At 40.0% G+C, this 17968-nt stretch overlaps 2 protein-coding genes across 3 annotated transcripts in view; both read left to right on the top strand.

The window, feature by feature from the left end:
* SELP (selectin P (granule membrane protein 140kDa, antigen CD62)) overlaps window positions 1–1132 on the top strand; it is a 41856-nt gene extending 40724 nt beyond the window's left edge. For both annotated transcript variants that reach the window (XM_011962260.1, XM_011962259.1), the window contains exon 17: window positions 520–1132. The gene's annotated coding sequence lies outside the window, so the exon portion shown is untranslated. The remainder of the gene's footprint in view (window positions 1–519) is intronic.
* Window positions 1133–3404: 2272 nt separating this feature from the next.
* Window positions 3405–17968, top strand: part of F5 (coagulation factor V (proaccelerin, labile factor)) — a 74948-nt gene continuing 60384 nt past the window's right edge. Inside the window, exons 1-2 of the mRNA XM_011962456.1 lie at window positions 3405–3805; window positions 7555–7646. Of these exons, the coding sequence (XP_011817846.1) occupies window positions 3648–3805; window positions 7555–7646 (250 nt within the window). The 5' untranslated portion in view covers window positions 3405–3647. The remainder of the gene's footprint in view (window positions 3806–7554; window positions 7647–17968) is intronic.

The following is a 17968-nucleotide window of genomic DNA, read 5'->3' as shown; positions in this document are numbered from 1 at the left end:
TATGACAACGGAATGACAATAAAGTTCACATAAGGATTTCCATTTCCTCCAGGACAGAAATGTCCTAACAAGACATAACTTATTTCAGGATGTGTGACATTTCCATTATTGGCTGCTAGGTGGTGATGACGTGACCTTGCCTGCAAAGCAGAAGTCAAGACTGCTGAAAAATGTTTACAAACTGTTAAGGAGTCAATTTCCTATGCTACCTGCTGGAAAAACAAAAATTATCTGATGCTATCCCTCTCCCAAAAAGTTCAGTGGCTAGTTGAGTGCCCTACAAAAAACCTGAATGGCAGAATATTCAAAATCTAGAAAGAAAAGATGATGCTGAGCCTCAGGGGGTAGATATGATGAGCAATTCTTTTCTTTCAAGGAAATGATAATTATTTAAATGTCTTTGGTCTCATTTTCAGAGACCTGTCCTTTTCCTGGTCACCTCATTCAGCTCCATATGATCCTGTTGTGAACATCAAGTTTCCTGCTAGACTTGACTTAACTATAATGCATTTGCTGCAGTTTTCCATAAATACCTGTGAATCAAAGACATGGAATTACCTTAGATTAGCTCTGGACCAGCCTGTTGGACCAGCTCTGGACCAACCCTGTCTCCTGAGTTTGGGATTGTGGTACAATCTCAAATTCTCAACCTACCACCCCTTCCTGCCCCACCTCTCCTCTTCCTGTAACAGAAGCCACAGAAGCCAGGAGCAAATGTTTCTGCAGTAGTCTCTGTGCTTTGACTCACCTGTCACTTGAACTACCAGTGAATCAAAGAGACTGGAGCATCTGACTCACAAGAAGACCAGACTGTGGAGAAACAAAAATACCTCTTGATTTTTTGATTGAAGGAAGGCTTTCTCTACTTTATTGGAAAGCAGGTGGCATCTCTAACTGGAAGCAATTCCTGTAGCATCTTCTGGAGTCTCCAGTGGTTGCTGTTGATGAGGCCTCTTGGACCTCTGCTCTGAGGCTTCCAGAGAGTCCTCTGGATGGCACCAGAGGCTGCAGAAGGCCAAGAATCAAGCCAGGAGGACACATGTCATTGTGGACCTTCCTGACACCAGCCACTGTCCCTCAGAGGACCCAAAGACCAATATTCAACTGTATAATTAAAAGAATTTTCCCCAAATGCCATGTTCCTCTATTTTATGGTTTGTTCAGTAAGGTCTGTGTATATCACATTGTTTACCATCAGTGTAATAACACATAATTATGGTTGTCCTATTTACACCTCAACCATTCAGTTAGCCAGCAAATTTGTATCACACACCCTCCACTCCAAGAGAAAATCAGAGAAATGGAAAAATTCTTCATCACCTTAATGTTTTACAGGGAAGAACAAATGTGTTTTACATGTTCTTTAAATCCTATGTTTAATAAATAGGTCATTGAAAGTTATACAGTGTTTATCTGGAACTGATGTTAAAAAAAAAAGAGAGCGAAACATTATAGTAGTCATCTTGTCTCTGTAAAATGTAATGCAATAAACATGTCATGTACACTGTATATACATAAGCAAACATCCAAATAAAAAAGCAGCCTACTCAAAGGTTACAGTAATGTTGCAACAATGTTGGTAGTAACCTTGGGATTTAGGGACACGGTGCTTTCAAAACGTTTCTCTGATACACTGCCAGTAGCATCTCTGACTGCTTATTTATATGTCAATCAATAGGCTAAATGTTCTAGGACTTTGGTCTCAGCCCTATTTCCTGAGTCAGAATCTACATTTTGTAATGTATTCTGGGAATTCTTATGGGCTACCAACTTTGGGAGACACTGATAACATTGTAGATAAAGAAGTGTAAGCAACTGTTCAGTTAGGGAGACAATAGATACCTACATGGAATAACCAAAGGTAATTAACACGATTATACAATTTGAATAGTGTTATAATAGTTCATAAAATGGAAAAGTCAATTGGAGCCCAGAATCTGGGAGATAGACAGAACCCTGCACTGTAAAGAATGGCCCAGCAAAGAGGAAGAAAATGGGCATTCTAAGTTGGTAGAATAATATCAGCACAGGAGGAAAGACAGAAGACTGCGGGGAGTGGGGAGGGGGGAGAGGCTGTTGATGAGCCTGATATCATTAACAGAGACCTCATGTGAGGTGCCAGATTACAATTTATTGAATGTACTGAATGCATAAAGCATGACAGAAACTTGGAACCATGCAGATACAGGGAACCCAGGACAAGTCATTATGATGTCTCAGACGATAAAATTCCCAGATTCTCTATCAGCAGCAAAGTAAGATTTAAGGTGGTGTGAAACAACCAGATCCTTCAAGAAATACAAGAATACAAGGGGTCCTGGAGACAGGAAAATATGATCATAGTAATAAATTTGTGATTTTCTTTTTCTTTCTTTCTTTCTTTCTTTCTTTCTTTCTTTCTTTCTTTCTTTCTCTTTCTTTCTTTCTTTTCTTTCTTTTCTTTCTTTCTTTTTTTTTTTTTTTTGATGGAGTTTTGCTCTTGTAGCCTAGGCTGGAGTAAAATGGCACGTTATCAGCTCACTGCAACCTCCACTTTCTGGGTTCAAGCAATTCTCTTGCCTCAGTCTCTTGAGTAGGTGGGATTACAGGTGTCCACCACAACTCCCGGCTAATTTTTTGTATTTTTAGTAGAGATGGGGTTTCACCATGTTGACCAGGCTGGTCTTGAACTCCTGACCTCAGGTGATTCACTCGCCTTGGCCTCCCAAAGTGCTGGGATTACAGGCATGAGCCACTGCGCCTAGCCGCTGTGTGCTAAGTGCTGGAACTATAGTTTACAGTAGCATTTTATCCTCCCAACATACCCTATCAGGAAAAACCATTATTGTCATCCTTATTTCACAGATATCAAAACTGAACAGAGAGGTACAGTAACTTGCCCAAGACAACACAGCTAGTAAGTGAAACTGAAAACTGGACAACTGATTTTTTTTTTCAGCCAAGTTCTTTAAGCCCTCTGCTGTGCTGCAGCTTAGCTAGCTACAGGCCCTTATCAAGGCAGAACTGTGCCTTGATAGAGACCAGGAAGGCGATTCAGAGCAGTAGGCCTTGTCCATGTGTTTGTTCCCTTCTTCTCCACCACTTGAAAATAGTGTTTCAGTGCCGGGTAACAGGGCACAATACTCTTTTCCTCAGATCAAAAGGGGAGCCATCTGCTTAAGGTGGTTGGGTGCCACTGCACTGCACAGAAGGTTCTCCAAGTGTGAGCTTGGACCCAGGCAGGCCTCAGGTCAGTGGTAAGGGACGACTGCTTCCGTGGTGTTGGCCCGTGGAAATGGAAGGATACAACTTTGTCCGCTCATGAATCCCTGGGCACTGTCCCGCCTGCTAGAGCCTCTGATCTCTGCCCCTTCTTCACCTGTAGTAAAACAGTCACTAGTTTGGTTGCTCTCCCTAATACCTCTGGTCACTGGGAGCTGTGATCTCACCAAGCCCCTGCCAGGAAAAGCCCCAGAAAAAGGGGAGGGAGGGAGAGCCAGAGGCTGCCGCTGCAGTTTGCAAGAACCGCAGGGGAGAAGGACGCTGCCACCCACAGCCTTCAGAGCTCATTGCAGCTGGGACAGCCAGGAGTGGGGTTAGTCAGCAGCTCGACAAGCGGCTGCCCAGGTCCTGGGGTGGTGGCAGCCAGCGGGAGCAGGAAAGGAAGCATGTTCCCACGCTGCCCACGCCTCTGGGTCCTGGTGGTCTTGGGCACCAGCTGGGTAGGCTGGGGGAGACAAGGGACAGAAGCGGTACAGCTAAGGCAGTTTTACGTGGCTGCTCAAGGCATCAGTTGGAGCTACCGACCTGAGTCCACAAACTCAAGGTAACTCAGGTGTGGAGTCCAGGTGGGCTTCTCTAGAGAGGAAAATCTGTTTCTTTTAGAGAACATTTCCTTTGCAATGTCATGGCTTTTTTTTTTTTTTTTTTAACTTCAGGTAAGTAAATATAACTAATAGGAGAGTATACTGAATTAAATAAACTGGGCGAATGCTAATTTTGCCTCCAATAATGTAGTTTATCATTCTGAGGGTATAGAAAGCATTCCATTTGATTGGTTAGATGATGCTTTCTTTTCAAGTTTATTTTCAATGCAGTTTTGTTAGTATGTTTGTGTTGGCTTATATATTGGTGAATTCAAAGGCACCAGGGATTGCTCCCTCATTAGTGCTTTCTGGAAATTCCTGTTCCAGATTTTTAGTTGTATAGTCTTTTTATAAGACTCCTATGTATGTATTATTTATTCCATTGTCTACATAGCTTCATCTTCTAAAACTAAAACTGAATACCTTGTGCTTTTTGTCATATAATTTTATTGCTGCCTTATAAATGATTTTCAAAATATCATCAGTTCTTGTATGTTTTTGTACTTTCACCTTTTTTCTGCTTCATATTTGACTTATTTATCCTATTGAATGTGACTCTTCATTTTCTTCTCTCTGTTAATCATGTCCTGGGATATGACTTATTTATCCTATTGAATGCGACTCTTCATTTCTTTCTCTCTGTTGATCATGTCCTGGGATATGGTGTGTAACTGAGAGGAGGTTTAATGCATATAAAATACTACCCTTGAGTTGCAAACTATTTTTTCTAATTGAAATGTTAAAAATAAGACTTCTCAGAAATTAACTAAATCATAGAGTCTATTCAATATTTCCGGTTAGTTATTTTTTAAATGGTAAACCTGCTAGTGTGACTCACTTTTTTCCTAACATCACAGTTTATTATGAAAGATGTGTTCCTCTTTTACAATTACAAAACCAAAGCAATCTGCCAAAAACTAATGTAATATTTTGAGATCTTTTAGTGTATAATATTAACCTTTTTAAAACTCTCATTGTAACTGGGTTATTTTGGAGGGTATTACACACGATCTTGGTCTTATAATAAGAAGAGATCCCTCCTTTTCAAAAACAATCATTTTAAATATTGTACTTCAAAGTGACCATCTAGGTTACGCCCACACCCTTCGGAACTGCCGTAAGCTAAAACGCCAAGGAAAATAACAGTCCTTCCAACACTAATCTTGCCTGCTCATGAGTAGAATGCAAACTTGGTTGTTGGCTTTCTTGTAGCATGCTGGGTTTACGCTTGGGAGTTTTTTCTCTTGTTTGTAGTTAGCATTGAAAATAACAAGCAAAATGCTGGAGGCAGAATCACATAGGGCAAAGGTCTGATTCACATGGTGAGTACACAGGGAACCACGACTGGTCATTCTGTCCCCTCACCCTGTGGGTAAGTTTCCAAAGTTCTGGAGAGTCATTTCTCTGGTAGCAATTGTTGAGTCAAAACCATGGAAACATAACCCAGACAAACTGTCATACTGTTTAACCCTAAATCATATCACTTCTCTCTAGCATTTTCTTATGAAAAATCTAATCCATATATCCGGCTGCTGACACTAAGAACTTGTTCTAACTTGTCCTGCCCCTAGAGCTACGATACTCACTAGATGAATATCAACATAGACAACTCCATCTTTTGGCAAAGTGTATTTTAGCACAAAGCAGAAATCCGTCTACTTATTTCATATAATATTAGCAGGACAATGCCTTGTAAAGGTAAAATGTACCTATTATTCTTGCTCCAAGTCTAAGATGAACACTTTCAAAAATTTCCTTAGAAATCTTGTTTAGTCACTCACATAATACAAAGAGATATTGAAGAAAAGAGACACATACATTTCCCTCCTAGGGTTCTAGCTTTATATGATTTTGTGACTATGAACAAGTCATCTCTAAACAATCCTTATAAATGAAAAACTCATCATACACATTGTTTGAATTCATATCATCTGTAACTTTTTAATCAGATAGATTATTTTCCAGTAGAAATTGTTCAGATCAAAATAGACATACCTCAGTATGAATACACAGCATACATAGTAAAACTTGTTAGAAAACCTCTCTCTGTTGAAATTACTCCACATAAGAGACTGATATTTTTTAGTAAAGATTTTACACCATCATCTACATTTCTGTATTAAAGATCTGGGGCAGGGGAGGACAATAACTTTTCAATTGTACTAAAAATAAATAAATAAAAATGGACTTCCACATTAGGGACATTAGTATATAGAATCTTAGAATTCTTAAATTATAAGAACGCTAAGAGGTCATTTAATTCATATTCAACTTCCGTGTTTTAACCTTCTACTTTTTCCCTTGCCCTCAGCAATAATGACCTTACCAAGTAGTTGTCTAATTTCTACTTGAATACTGCCAGTGATGGAGAATCCACTACCTTCTCTATCTAGCCATTCTAAAAGTACTCACATGCCTCCTTTAATTCTGCCCCCACATGTTAACACAATTCCTGTATTCCACATATTAAAATTTGTGAGCATTACTATAACTGCAGATTTCTTTTTGCTTTCTGTGAAAACCCGAAGGCTAAAGACTAACTCTTATTACATTTACAAAATAATATTACTAGCTAACATGGATTGAGTATTTCTAGTGTGCCAGCTCTATGCCTTTTGCACATATCAACTTATTTAAAATTATACAATTCTGTGAGGGAGATTTCAGTATTAATCTCATCTTATAGTTGTAGAAACGGAAGCACAAATGGATTAAGTAAACTTTTCAAGATAAAACAATAAGAGGTAGATGTAGTCTTCAAGTCCAGAGATACTGAATTCACAGCCTGCACCCTAGCCACCATGCTGTATAGAAGTCATGGCATATGTGGGTGCTGCTATGTCTTGATTATGGCTGGGCCACTGTCCCCACATTAGGAAGCAAAACAAAGCCACTCTGATCAACTGATTGAGACATTTGTAAGGTATTTTCTCTGAATTCTCTTTCCTTTTACCATCATCTTTGAGATGAAGACAAAGATAAGAATGATGTGTCTTTAGAGGTACAGAACAATAACAACAACAACAACAGCAACAACAGGAAAGTAACCCACCACTCATGACTTTCCCTGTTGTCTGTCCTCTCTCTAATATTTTTTTAAATCATGAATGCAGTGGTTTCACATTTTTTAATATTGGTTCTGCCACTTATCAACTGTGTCTCTTGGACAAGTCACTGACTGTTTCCAAAACAGTTTTTTCATTTGTTTGTTTCCAATATGAATCCCAGGGCTTTTACCCCATTAGCCATCTCTCACCTCTCAACTAGAAATAAATTCCACCAAATCAATACTTTTTCACAATGTTCCCCAGTAGATTAAAACTATTTTTGATTGATCAGTTGAAAAACAGCTCATACATTTATTCATAAAGGATTTGGTCATATTTTAACCACGTAAAATCTAAACCTATAGTTTGGGTTTATACTGTGATATTGGGTGCTTTTTAGAAAATTGATTCTGAGGAACGATATTAGGGTAGATTAACTTGTGAACAAATAGTTATCACAACAGGATATTTTTGAAGAGACCAATAATTATTTCATTAACTTTATTTATTGATCATATTTATAAAATGGTGGGCTTCTGAAATGCAATAAAGATACTGGTATTCTACTAGAAGTCTGAAGATATGAAAGATCTACTTTTTTGTGATGTGAGAAATAGATGTTGAATATACCTTTCAAATTAGTTTTTGTATTTTATTTCCAGTTTGAATCTTTCTGCAACTTCCTTTAAGAAAATTGTCTACAGAGAGTATGAACCATATTTTAAGAAAGAAAAACCACAATCTAGCATTTTAGGTAAGCCTGAAATACACTTTTTTAAAATTAAAGATAAATTTCTATGGGTAATTTGACATTCACATGCATCTAAAATATCCATTTACTTGGAAATTTGTAGAAATATATGTTTTCTTTTTTAACAAGTACTGGCTGCATAATATGTGGGGCCCCTTGTTCATATTACTGAACATTTCAAAGTCGTGACTGCAAAGCATTAAACCAAACCAGGGGCCCTTTGGGGCATGGGGCCCTGTGAAACTGCCCAGGTCACATACCCATGAAGCTGGCTCTGTTTTTAACCTTGATTAAAATAGCTAAATAAAACTTATACGTGTTTTATTAAGTGTAAAACTTATAAGTGTTTTATAAGTCTAAAAAACTGTTATTGAGTACCTGGTATGGGCTGGGCATTGAAATAGGTAGGCACTGTGGATGCAACAGTGGACAAGACAGTCTCATATCCTGGGTTCATGGAGATTATGGTCTAGTTTAATGAGCACAGATGTGCCTCTGCAGAATGATTTTTTGCTTCCATTTGGCTCCCTAGATTCATTCAAAGGAACTATGTATGGCTGACTCTTTTGCATCTCCTATTTATCTAGTGTGATATATACAATAGCCATAATTTTTAAAGAAAATCTCTTCTTTTTTCCTCATCTCTTCCTTTATCAAGAATGGGTTGAACAGGGTTCTAGTATCTTAACTATGATACCATATTCTACAGGGATGATAGAGACCATCAAGGGAGCACTTCCTCCAGTTGAGTCCCCTTGTCAGTAATTCACCTGTCCCTTTCCCCAATCAGATGAAGACCTGCTGTCTTTCCGAGAATCATCCTAGTCTGTCCTGCCTCTTCTGATCTCCCGTAATCTTCAATATTTACTCAATGGGAGTCTTCCTTTCCGTTAAAAATCAACAACCAAACCAAAACCAAACCAAACCATGTCCAGGTTAATTCCTATCTAGAAAAAGAAAAAAAAAAAATCTCCCCGTGACCCTGCCTGCCTTTTCCTTTTCTCTCCTTTCTTTCACTACCAGTTTTTGTATGAGGACTCTGTATCACTCTCTACATTTCTTCACCTATATTCTTTCCCTAATCTGCTTTAGTATGAATGAGTCTACTAAAATTACTCTCACAAAAGGGCACTCAGGACTGGAGGTGCCAGAGCCTGTGTTCTTTTACTACTAGACATTACTAGGACATTTAACACTCTTCTTTTTTGAAGCTCTCTCTTTGCCTGGTTTTTCTACTGTCACTTCCCCTGGGTTTTCTGACTTCTCTTACCACTCCTGCTCAGTATCCCCACCAGATATTCTCCCCTAGGGTTCCGATCTCACCCAAAACCAAGGCTTTCACTGCTATCTACCCAGAAGCCACTTTTCCTCTGAAGCTACACTCACACCCCCTCAATATCAGCAGAATTAAATCTTCCATCTTCTACACACCCCCAGAACCTTGAATTAATCCCTACCTTCTAAATATATTATAAGGATCAATTGAGTTCATAAGTACAAAGTATTCATAATGATGCTGACACATAATATGCACTCAGTAGAAGTTAGCTACATTATTGTTATTGTTGCTGCTATTATTAATCATAACTTAGATCATATATGTTGTAGTATTATGGATATCTATATATCTATATTTCTCCACTCATTTATATATTCTTCATATGTGCTCATTTATATATTTATTTAATTTTAAACAAATCTGTATTTAAATATTCTTTTATTTTAAAATAATTGTGTATTGAGACCGGGCACAGTGGCTCATGCACTTTGGGAGGCCAAGGCAGATGGATCACTTGAGGTCAGGAGTTCCAGACCAGCCTGGCCCACATGGTGAAACCCTGTCTCTAGTGAAAATACAAAAATTAGTTGCACATGGTGGTGTGTGCCTGTAGCCCCAGCTACTCAGGAGGCTGAGACATGAGAATCACTTGAACTCAGGATGTGGAGGCTGCAGTGAGCCAAGATCGCATCACTTCACTCCAGCCTGGGTGACAGAGCGAGACTCTATCTCAAAAAAAAAAAAAAAAAAAAAATGTGTATTGAGAACCTACCACATTCCAGGTTCTGGGATTAAGTGAATAAGACATGGACCTTGACTTCCAGGAGCCAACCAGCTACTGGGGATAACCTATAGGTAGACAAGCAATGACAGTAGAGTAATAAGGAAGAACTATGATGAGGATTCTGTAGTAGGACATAGGAGACCTATCTCCAGTCTGGTGGGCAGGAAAGTACTTCTCTTTCTAGGTTGATAGCTGAAAAAAGAGTAGGATCTTGGAAATCCAAGTGGGGAGGCAAGGCATTGGAGGGTAGATGCATTTTATTTTTTTTATTTTATTTTATTTTTATTTTTATTTTTTATTTTTTTATTATACTTTAAGTTCTAGGGTACATGTGCATAATGTGCAGGTTTGTTACATATGTATACTTGTGCAATGTTGGTGTGCTGCACCCATCAACTCGTCAGCACCCATCAATTCATCATTTATATCAGGTATAACTCCCCAATGCAATCCCTCCCCCCTCCCCCCTCCCCGTGATAAGCCCAGTGTGTGATGTTCCCCTTCCCGAGTCCAAGTGATCTCATTGTTCAGTTCCCACCTATGAGTGAGAACATGCGGTGTTTGGTTTTCTCTTCTTGTGATAGTTTGCTAAGAATGATGGTTTCCAGCTGCATCCATGTCCCTACAAAGGACGCAAACTCATCCTTTTTTATGGCTGCATAGTATTCCATGGTGTATATGTGCCACATTTTCTTAATCCAGTCTGTCACAGATGGACATTTGGGTTGATTCCAAGTCTTTGCTATTGTGAATAGTGCCGCAATAAACATACGTGTGCATGTGTCTTTGTAGTAGAATAATTTATAATCCTTTGGGTATATACCCAGTAGTGGGATGGCTGGGTCATATGGTACATCTAGTTCTAGATCCTTGAGGAATCGCCATACTGTTTTCCATAATGGTTGAACTAGTTTACAATCCCACCAACAGTGTAAAAGTGTTCCTATTTCTCCACATCCTCTCCAACACTTGTTGTTTCCTGATTTTTTAATGATGGCCATTCTAACTGGTGTGAGATGGTATCTCATTGTGGTTTTGATTTGCATTTCTCTGATGGCGAGTGATGATGAGCATTTTTTCATGTGTCTGTTGGCTGTATGAATGTCTTCTTTTGAGAAATGTCATACCACACATCTACAGCCGTCTGATCTTTGATAAACCTGAGAGAAACAAGAAATGGGGAAAGGATTCCCTATTTAATAAATGGTGCTGGGAAAATTGGCTAGCCATAAGTAGAAAGCTGAAACTGGATCCTTTCCTTACTCCTTATACGAAGATTAATTCAAGATGGATTAGAGACTTAAATGTTAGACCTAATACCATAAAAACCCTAGAAGAAAATCTAGGTAGTACCATTCAGGACATAGGCATGGGCAAGGACTTCATGTCTAAAACACCAAAAGCAACGGCAGCAAAAGCCGAAATTGACAAATGGGATCTCATTAAACTAAAGAGCTTCTGCACAGCAAAAGAAACTACCATCAGAGTGAACAGGCAACCTACAGAATGGGAGAAAATTTTTGCAATCTACTCGTCTGACAAAGGGCTAATATCCAGAATCTACAAAGAACTCAAACAAATATACAATAAAAAAACAAACAACCCCATCAAAAGGTAGATGCATTTTAAACCAAGGCACAGAATGTTTCAAAGTTTGGAGGTGAGAGTATGGTATGTTTGTGGAACCATAACTGGATCAGCACAGCTAGAGCACAAACTTCAGGGAAGGAATTAACAAGAGATGCAACTAGATGGAGATCAGGCATCCATGCTAGGCTTTATAGTGAGAGGAATAGGGAGTCCCTAATAGGATTTCAGCAGGAGAAAGATTTGTCCTTTAGAAAGATGGTTGTCTCCAATTATAGAGAATGGATTGGAGGAAGACCAGAGTTCAGAGCCAGAGAAACTAGTTATGGGACTGTTGTATCAATCCAGATAGCAGAGAACCTGAGATGGGGAAAATGATTTAGGAGCTAAAATCAATTAAACTTGGTGACTCATTAGATGTGGAAAATGAGGAAGAAAAGGGAATTATTATGGACTTCAAGGTTCTGGTTTGAACAGCAGAGTGGATAGGGTGCCATTCAGTAAGAAAGAAAATTTAAGAAAAGGAGATAGTTTGTGAGGGAAGGTGATAAGTATAGATTTGGAGTCTGTCTATAGAATGTCTACCTAGAGATGTTCAATGAGCAGATCGGTGTAGAAGTTTGACCTTCAAAAGAGAGAACTGAGCTAGCTGTAAACATTTGGGAGACATCAGAACAAAGATGGTAATTGAAGCATTTAGAGGGTGTAAACTCACCAGGGAGGATGTGATGAGAAGAGAAGGCTGCAGACAGAGCTCAAAGTAGCAGCAAAGTCCAAAGGATGAGCCAAGAAAGAAAAGTTTACCAAGGAGCTTGAGAAAGCCTGTTCAGGGAGGGGAGAAGAAATCTAGAGAATGTGGTATCCTGGAAGCAAAGGGTCAAATGCTATGAAGAGATATTAATATAAGGGCCAAAATATGGTCCTTTTGTCATGGAATAGTGGGGGAAGTCCAGATGGCAGAATGAGGAGTGAATGGAAGGCGAGGAAACTGAAGCAGAAGGGTCATAGATAACTCTTCCCTGAAACTTGGTTCCAGATGGGAGGAGAGACAGGGTAGTTCTGAGGCGGACTCAGGAGCTTAAGGATATTTGAGAATTTTATAAAAAGGAATACAGAGACTTAAAATATTTAAGGGAAGACTCCATCGAAATGCCACGAAGTCCTTTCCAATACAAAACGAGGGGATAAAAACATCTGAGAGAGAAGACTTGGAAGAAGCAGGAAGCACTGGGATTCAAACCTTGGGCCGGCTTGGCCTTAGGTAGAATGGCTACTACCTTCACTGGGGGCCCGGAAAGCAGAAGATAACGTTGCCAATAAAATTAGTTGTGAGCAGGAAGTTGAAGGATGTCCTGTCCTATATCACAGAGCCTATTCATTTTCATAGCTCCAGCTCCAAGCTTAGCATATACAATAGATACGTAAGAACTGTTTAATTAAATTAAATTATAGGTAGATGAAAGGAATATGAGGTGGGAAACATACTCATTAGGGCCAGGAAAAGAGGAATTGGCAGGTACTTGAAGGTGTACCTTTTGTGGCTTTTGCCAGGCTAAGCAAATTTTAATCCCTTTGCTGTGTAAGACATTGTGCTGAATGCTGTAAGAGATGGAAAGGACTAATTCCAGGCTGAAGACTTTTAAACAATAAAAAGGCATGGATAGTTTTTGAAGAAAAGGGTACTAGGATCAAAGTCCTTTCAGGTGATTATGTTTTGTAGTGATTTCCTGATTTAACCTTAGTAGAGTTAGACTCTGACAGTTGGAGAGAACAGTCTCCAATTTATGTGTAAGGCCTTTGCACCTTTCTGTCAACCCCTGTGTATTTCAGAATATATTTGTTTTATGTGAACAAAGGCATTTTGAAGTCCATTTTAATGTAATCGCTTCCTGAACGTCCAAAGTTGCTTAACTATGAACTTCTGAAGTGCAGGAGTGGTATCTTATTCACTTTTGTATCTCTATAGTAGCTGATACAAGGAGGCAAATCTGGCGTGAAGGAAAAGCCTTTTATTTTGACTGAGATCTGGATTTGAACACTGCCATTAACTATGTGGCCTCTCCCATTCCCCGGACTAGTCCTGTGTCATTTGTTCCTTTCCCCTATGTCCTGCTCCACTCATCTGCTGGCTCTGATTCTAGCTGAGCCCTGAACAAATCATGAGCCTCACTCCTGCAGCATGAACGAGTGTGGCTGTTAGTTATTGTAATTGCAGGGGGCTGGGCTGCAGGATTGGAGGTCTGAAGATGTCCATCCAATAAAGTTTGTGGACATTTTGGCAGGTGAAGGAGTATGGCTGGGGTCATTTTTAGGAATTCTGTCTTGGGCTTTAAAATGGCTAGTTTTGGCTGGGCATAGTGGCTCACGTCTATGATCCCAGTGCTTTGGGAGGCCAAGGTGGGAGGATTGCTTGAGGCCACGAGTTTGAGACCAGCCTGGGCAATGTAGTGAGACCCTGTTTCTATTTAAAAATATATGTATTTTTTAATTAGTCGGGCATGGTGGTACATGCCTGTAGTTTCAGCTACTGGGGGGGCTAAGGCAAGAGGGTCATTTAAGACAAGAGCATCACTTGAGCCCAGGAGTTTGAGGCTGCAATGAGTTATGATCACACCACTGCACTCCAGCCTGGGTGACAAAGTAAGGCCTCATCTCTAAATAAATAAGTAATTAATTAAATTGGCTAGTTTTGAGTCTCCACATTTTTCAGGGACAAATTATAAAATGTTTATCCCTGAAGGAGTTTTGAAATAGCTGCAACAATCACTACCTTGTGTTATGTAATGCCTTGTTCACCTAAGAGCAGGGGATTGGATTAGCTGACCTTCTGCAGTCAGTCATTTCCAGTTCCACAACTGCACTAATTTGGGTACATGCTGTGCTGGCTTCCCCAAGCCCTGAAGTAGGCCACTCCTTTCTCCGATCCAGCTTTGGGCACTGAGGAGAGAGTGAGAAGGGTCTTAGGCCATCTGGCTGATGGAGGAGCTAAAGAGTAGCTCGAAAACCATTTAGCCATGTGTTTTCCTACATGCTTGAAAGTATTCGGTATGCATTTATGAAAACATCCTTTTGTTTTGCCTTAATTCTGAAGAAGTAGGAGGGGAGGTTGAATAAATACTCCAAACTGTCCACTGAAGTAATAGGTCTTATTAGGTTAAATAACTTAATAGACTTTCTCTGGGCATCTAGTATTTGCAGCCATGTGATGCCAATAAACAAACCAACCAAGCAAGAGAACCATGGCAACTAAATGCAGCACATAATTGGCAGCATAGTCAGCACCCTGTTGGGCTCATTGGCAGCCAGGTTAGGTGGGAATAGTCAGTGGAAACTTCCATCAGGAGCCAAGACAGAGGGTAGCAGCTGGAAGAGAGGGGTCAGTCAGTGGAGTCAGACATGTCAGGAGTCAAAAGAGGTGTAGACATCTGGACTGTTCTATAAAGATGGGGGCCTGAGCCCTGGCTCAGGAGTCCAGAGATCTGAGTTCTGATCCCAGCAATGCTACCAGATCACTGACTGACCTTGGGCAAGTCATCCTTGTCCCCCCATTCCTACCTCCCAGGCTTTGTTAACTAAAATAAGGACTGAACTTTGTGACCTCCACAGTCCTGTGTAAAGCCAACATAAAAACAAACAAAAAGCTTCAGGCACAAGATCAGAATAAATTCCAGGACTAGGAGTTCAAAGGAAATGAATAGGACAACCACGGGTGGCAAGACAGGGGTGGGAAAAGATAGGATCTCTGTCCCAGAGATCAGAGTTTACCATTGCTTCTGTAACCAGTTACTTCAAACTTAGTGGCTAAAACAACACAAATTTATTCTTTTATGATTATATTTCGCAGATCAGAAGTCCAAATGGGTTTTATTGGGCTAAAATCAACGTGTTGGCAGAGCTGCATTCCTTCTGGAGGCTCTGGGGGAGAATTGTTTCCTTGTCTTTTCCAGTTACTGGAAGCTGCCTACACTCATGGGCTCGTGGCCCCTTCCTCCATCTTCAAAACCAGCTGAGTAGCATCCCAAGCTGTTCCTAACTCAGATTCTCCTGCATCCCTCTTATAAGGACCTTTGGGATTACATGGGATCCACCCGGACAGCCCAAAAGAATCTCATCTCAAGATCCTTAATCATAGATACACAGTCCCTTTTGCCATATAAAGTAATGTATTTCCAGGTCCCAGAGATTAGGACATGGACATCTCAGCAGGGGCACATTATTCTGCCTACTACACCCACCAAACAAAGCCCTTCCACGGTGTCCTCCCTCTCAGAGAATGGCACCCTCCTCCACCCAGCTCCCCAAACCAGAACCTCATCAGCCATCCATGGCAACTGATGTCCTTCATTCTCTACCCCATATCCAATCCATCTTCAAGTTCCAACTATTTTATCTTCTAAATAGATCACTAATATATTCTCTCCTCATCATCTCGTCATAATCTCAGTCACCACTGTCTCTCCTGGAGCCAAATCTGTTCTCACAATTGTTCTCCACTCCGTTTCCTCCCAGATCATCCTCCACAAATGCAGCCAGAGATTTTAAAACCAAAATCTTGTCCATGTTGCACCCTGATGAAAACTCTTTAATGGCTTCCAGATACTCTTAGGCTAAAGGGAAAACTCAAAGAGGCTTACAAAGCCCTGCATGATGGGACTCTGAGAATGCCTTTGGCTTCACCTTCTGCCCCTTCCTTTCACATACTAAGCTCCACCTCCCCACTGGCTGTGAGTTCTCTGAAAAGACCACATTTTCTGGCACCTCAGGGCCTTTGTGCATACTACTCTCACTTTTTAGAATGTCTTTGGCCATCCCTTTGCCTCTCTGCCTTTGGACCTCAGTTAAAGGATTAATTCCCCAGAAAAGAATTCCCCAACTTAAGTCCAATTGGACTAGATTCCCCTGTCAAATACTCTTCAGAGTATTCCATTCTTTTCTGTCATAATATTTACCATAGGTTTAAATTGAATGTTTTCGGATCACGAGGTCAGGAGATCGAGACTATCCTGGCTAACAAGGTGAAACCCCGTCTCTACTAAAAAAAAAATACAAAAAACTAGCCAGGCGAGGTGGCAGGTGCCTGTAGTCCCAGCTACTCGAAAGGCTGAGGCAGGAGAATGGCGTAAATCCAGGAGGCGGAGCTTGCAGTGAGCTGAGATCCGGCCACTGCACTCCAGCCTGGGCGACAGAGCCAGACTCCGTCTCAAAGAAAAAAAATAAAATTAAATAAATAAATAAATAAATTGAATGTTTGTGTGATCATTTATTTAAAATCTGTCTTTCCTACTATAAAAACTTATAAAGTTATAGAACTATAAAAATGCTCGACTTTTTACAGACTCTATGAAGGCAGGGAGTGGGTGTATCTATTTTACTCTTTTATGCACCATTGCAATTCTGATGCCTAGGATAATATAGGCACTCGATATTCATTGAATAAATAAAGGAATGAATACAAGGTGGAGGTGTAGTATAAAGAAGTGGTTTAAAAGTCATGACCTAGAGGCAGACATATTAAACTTTGAATCATGATGCCGTGTGATTTTAGGCAAGATATTTAAACTCTCTGAGGCTCAGTTTCCTCAGCTATAAAATGAAGATCTTAATATTTACCTTAAAAATGTGTGAGGATTAATGTAGGGACTTACAGTACTTGAATGTATCAAGGAAACAGTACAGGAAAGCCCTATTATAATTATCATTAGCAGTGCAAACAAATGGTGGCTGAGCTCCATGAGTGCTGTGACTTCCTTCTCCTGCTTCTAGGATGCCTAATGGTGAGAAGCCAATCCCATGACACTTGTGGATGGCTCAGAAATGACAGTAGTTGATTTCTGTCACTTGTCTGGAATGGGTTTTTTGGTTATAGATTCTCAAGATTTCAAAGACATCAAGACCACCAAGGAGCACATATTAAAGTCCAGATTCCCAAGTTTCACCTCCAGAGCTCAGATTCGTTGAGGCTGAGGTGATATTTGGAAATCTGCCTCTTAGTAAGACCCTAGGTAATTCTGATGCAGAAACTCCAAGGACTACACTTTGGAAATTCTAGTATGGTCATCCCTTGGCGTCCACATGGGATTGGTTCCAGGACTACTCACAGATACCAAAATTTGCAGATGTTCAAGTCCCTTATATAAAATGTCATAGTATTTGCAATAACCTATGCACATGCTCTCATATACTTTAAATCATCTCTAAATTAGTTATAATACTGAATGCAATGTATATACTATGTAAATTGCTATTATGTTATAGTTTTATTTGTATTGTTTTTATTGTTGTTATTTTTATTGTTGTGTTTAAAATATTTTTGATCCAAAATTGGTTGACTCCATGGATGTGTAACCATGAATATGAACCATGGTCATGGAGGGCTGACTATATATAATTCCTTGAATTCTGACTCAGCCATCAACTTTTTCTCTAACTCCCCAGACAGAATCTGTGCTTCATCCTCTCTTCTTCTGTAGTATTTTGCCCATATCTCAGCAGTCGCTCCTATCATACATCTATCTCCAAATTAGCTTGTGAGCTCCTCAGGACAGGGACTGTATTTGATCCACGTAGCCAGAAACTTTCTAACACAGTGCCTGGCATGTAGAAAGTAAAACCTCATTCTTGATTTCTGCACCCATAACCTCCTGTCCCTGCTGTGTTCTCCCATTGCAGTAACTA

Source organism: Colobus angolensis, unplaced genomic scaffold, assembly GCF_000951035.1.
Source record: "Colobus angolensis palliatus isolate OR3802 unplaced genomic scaffold, Cang.pa_1.0 Scaffold59, whole genome shotgun sequence".
In the NCBI taxonomy this organism is placed as follows: Eukaryota; Metazoa; Chordata; class Mammalia; order Primates; family Cercopithecidae; genus Colobus; species Colobus angolensis.
The sequence above is the reverse complement of the archived record's forward strand: the minus strand, read 5'-3'. Positions and strand labels throughout refer to the sequence as shown.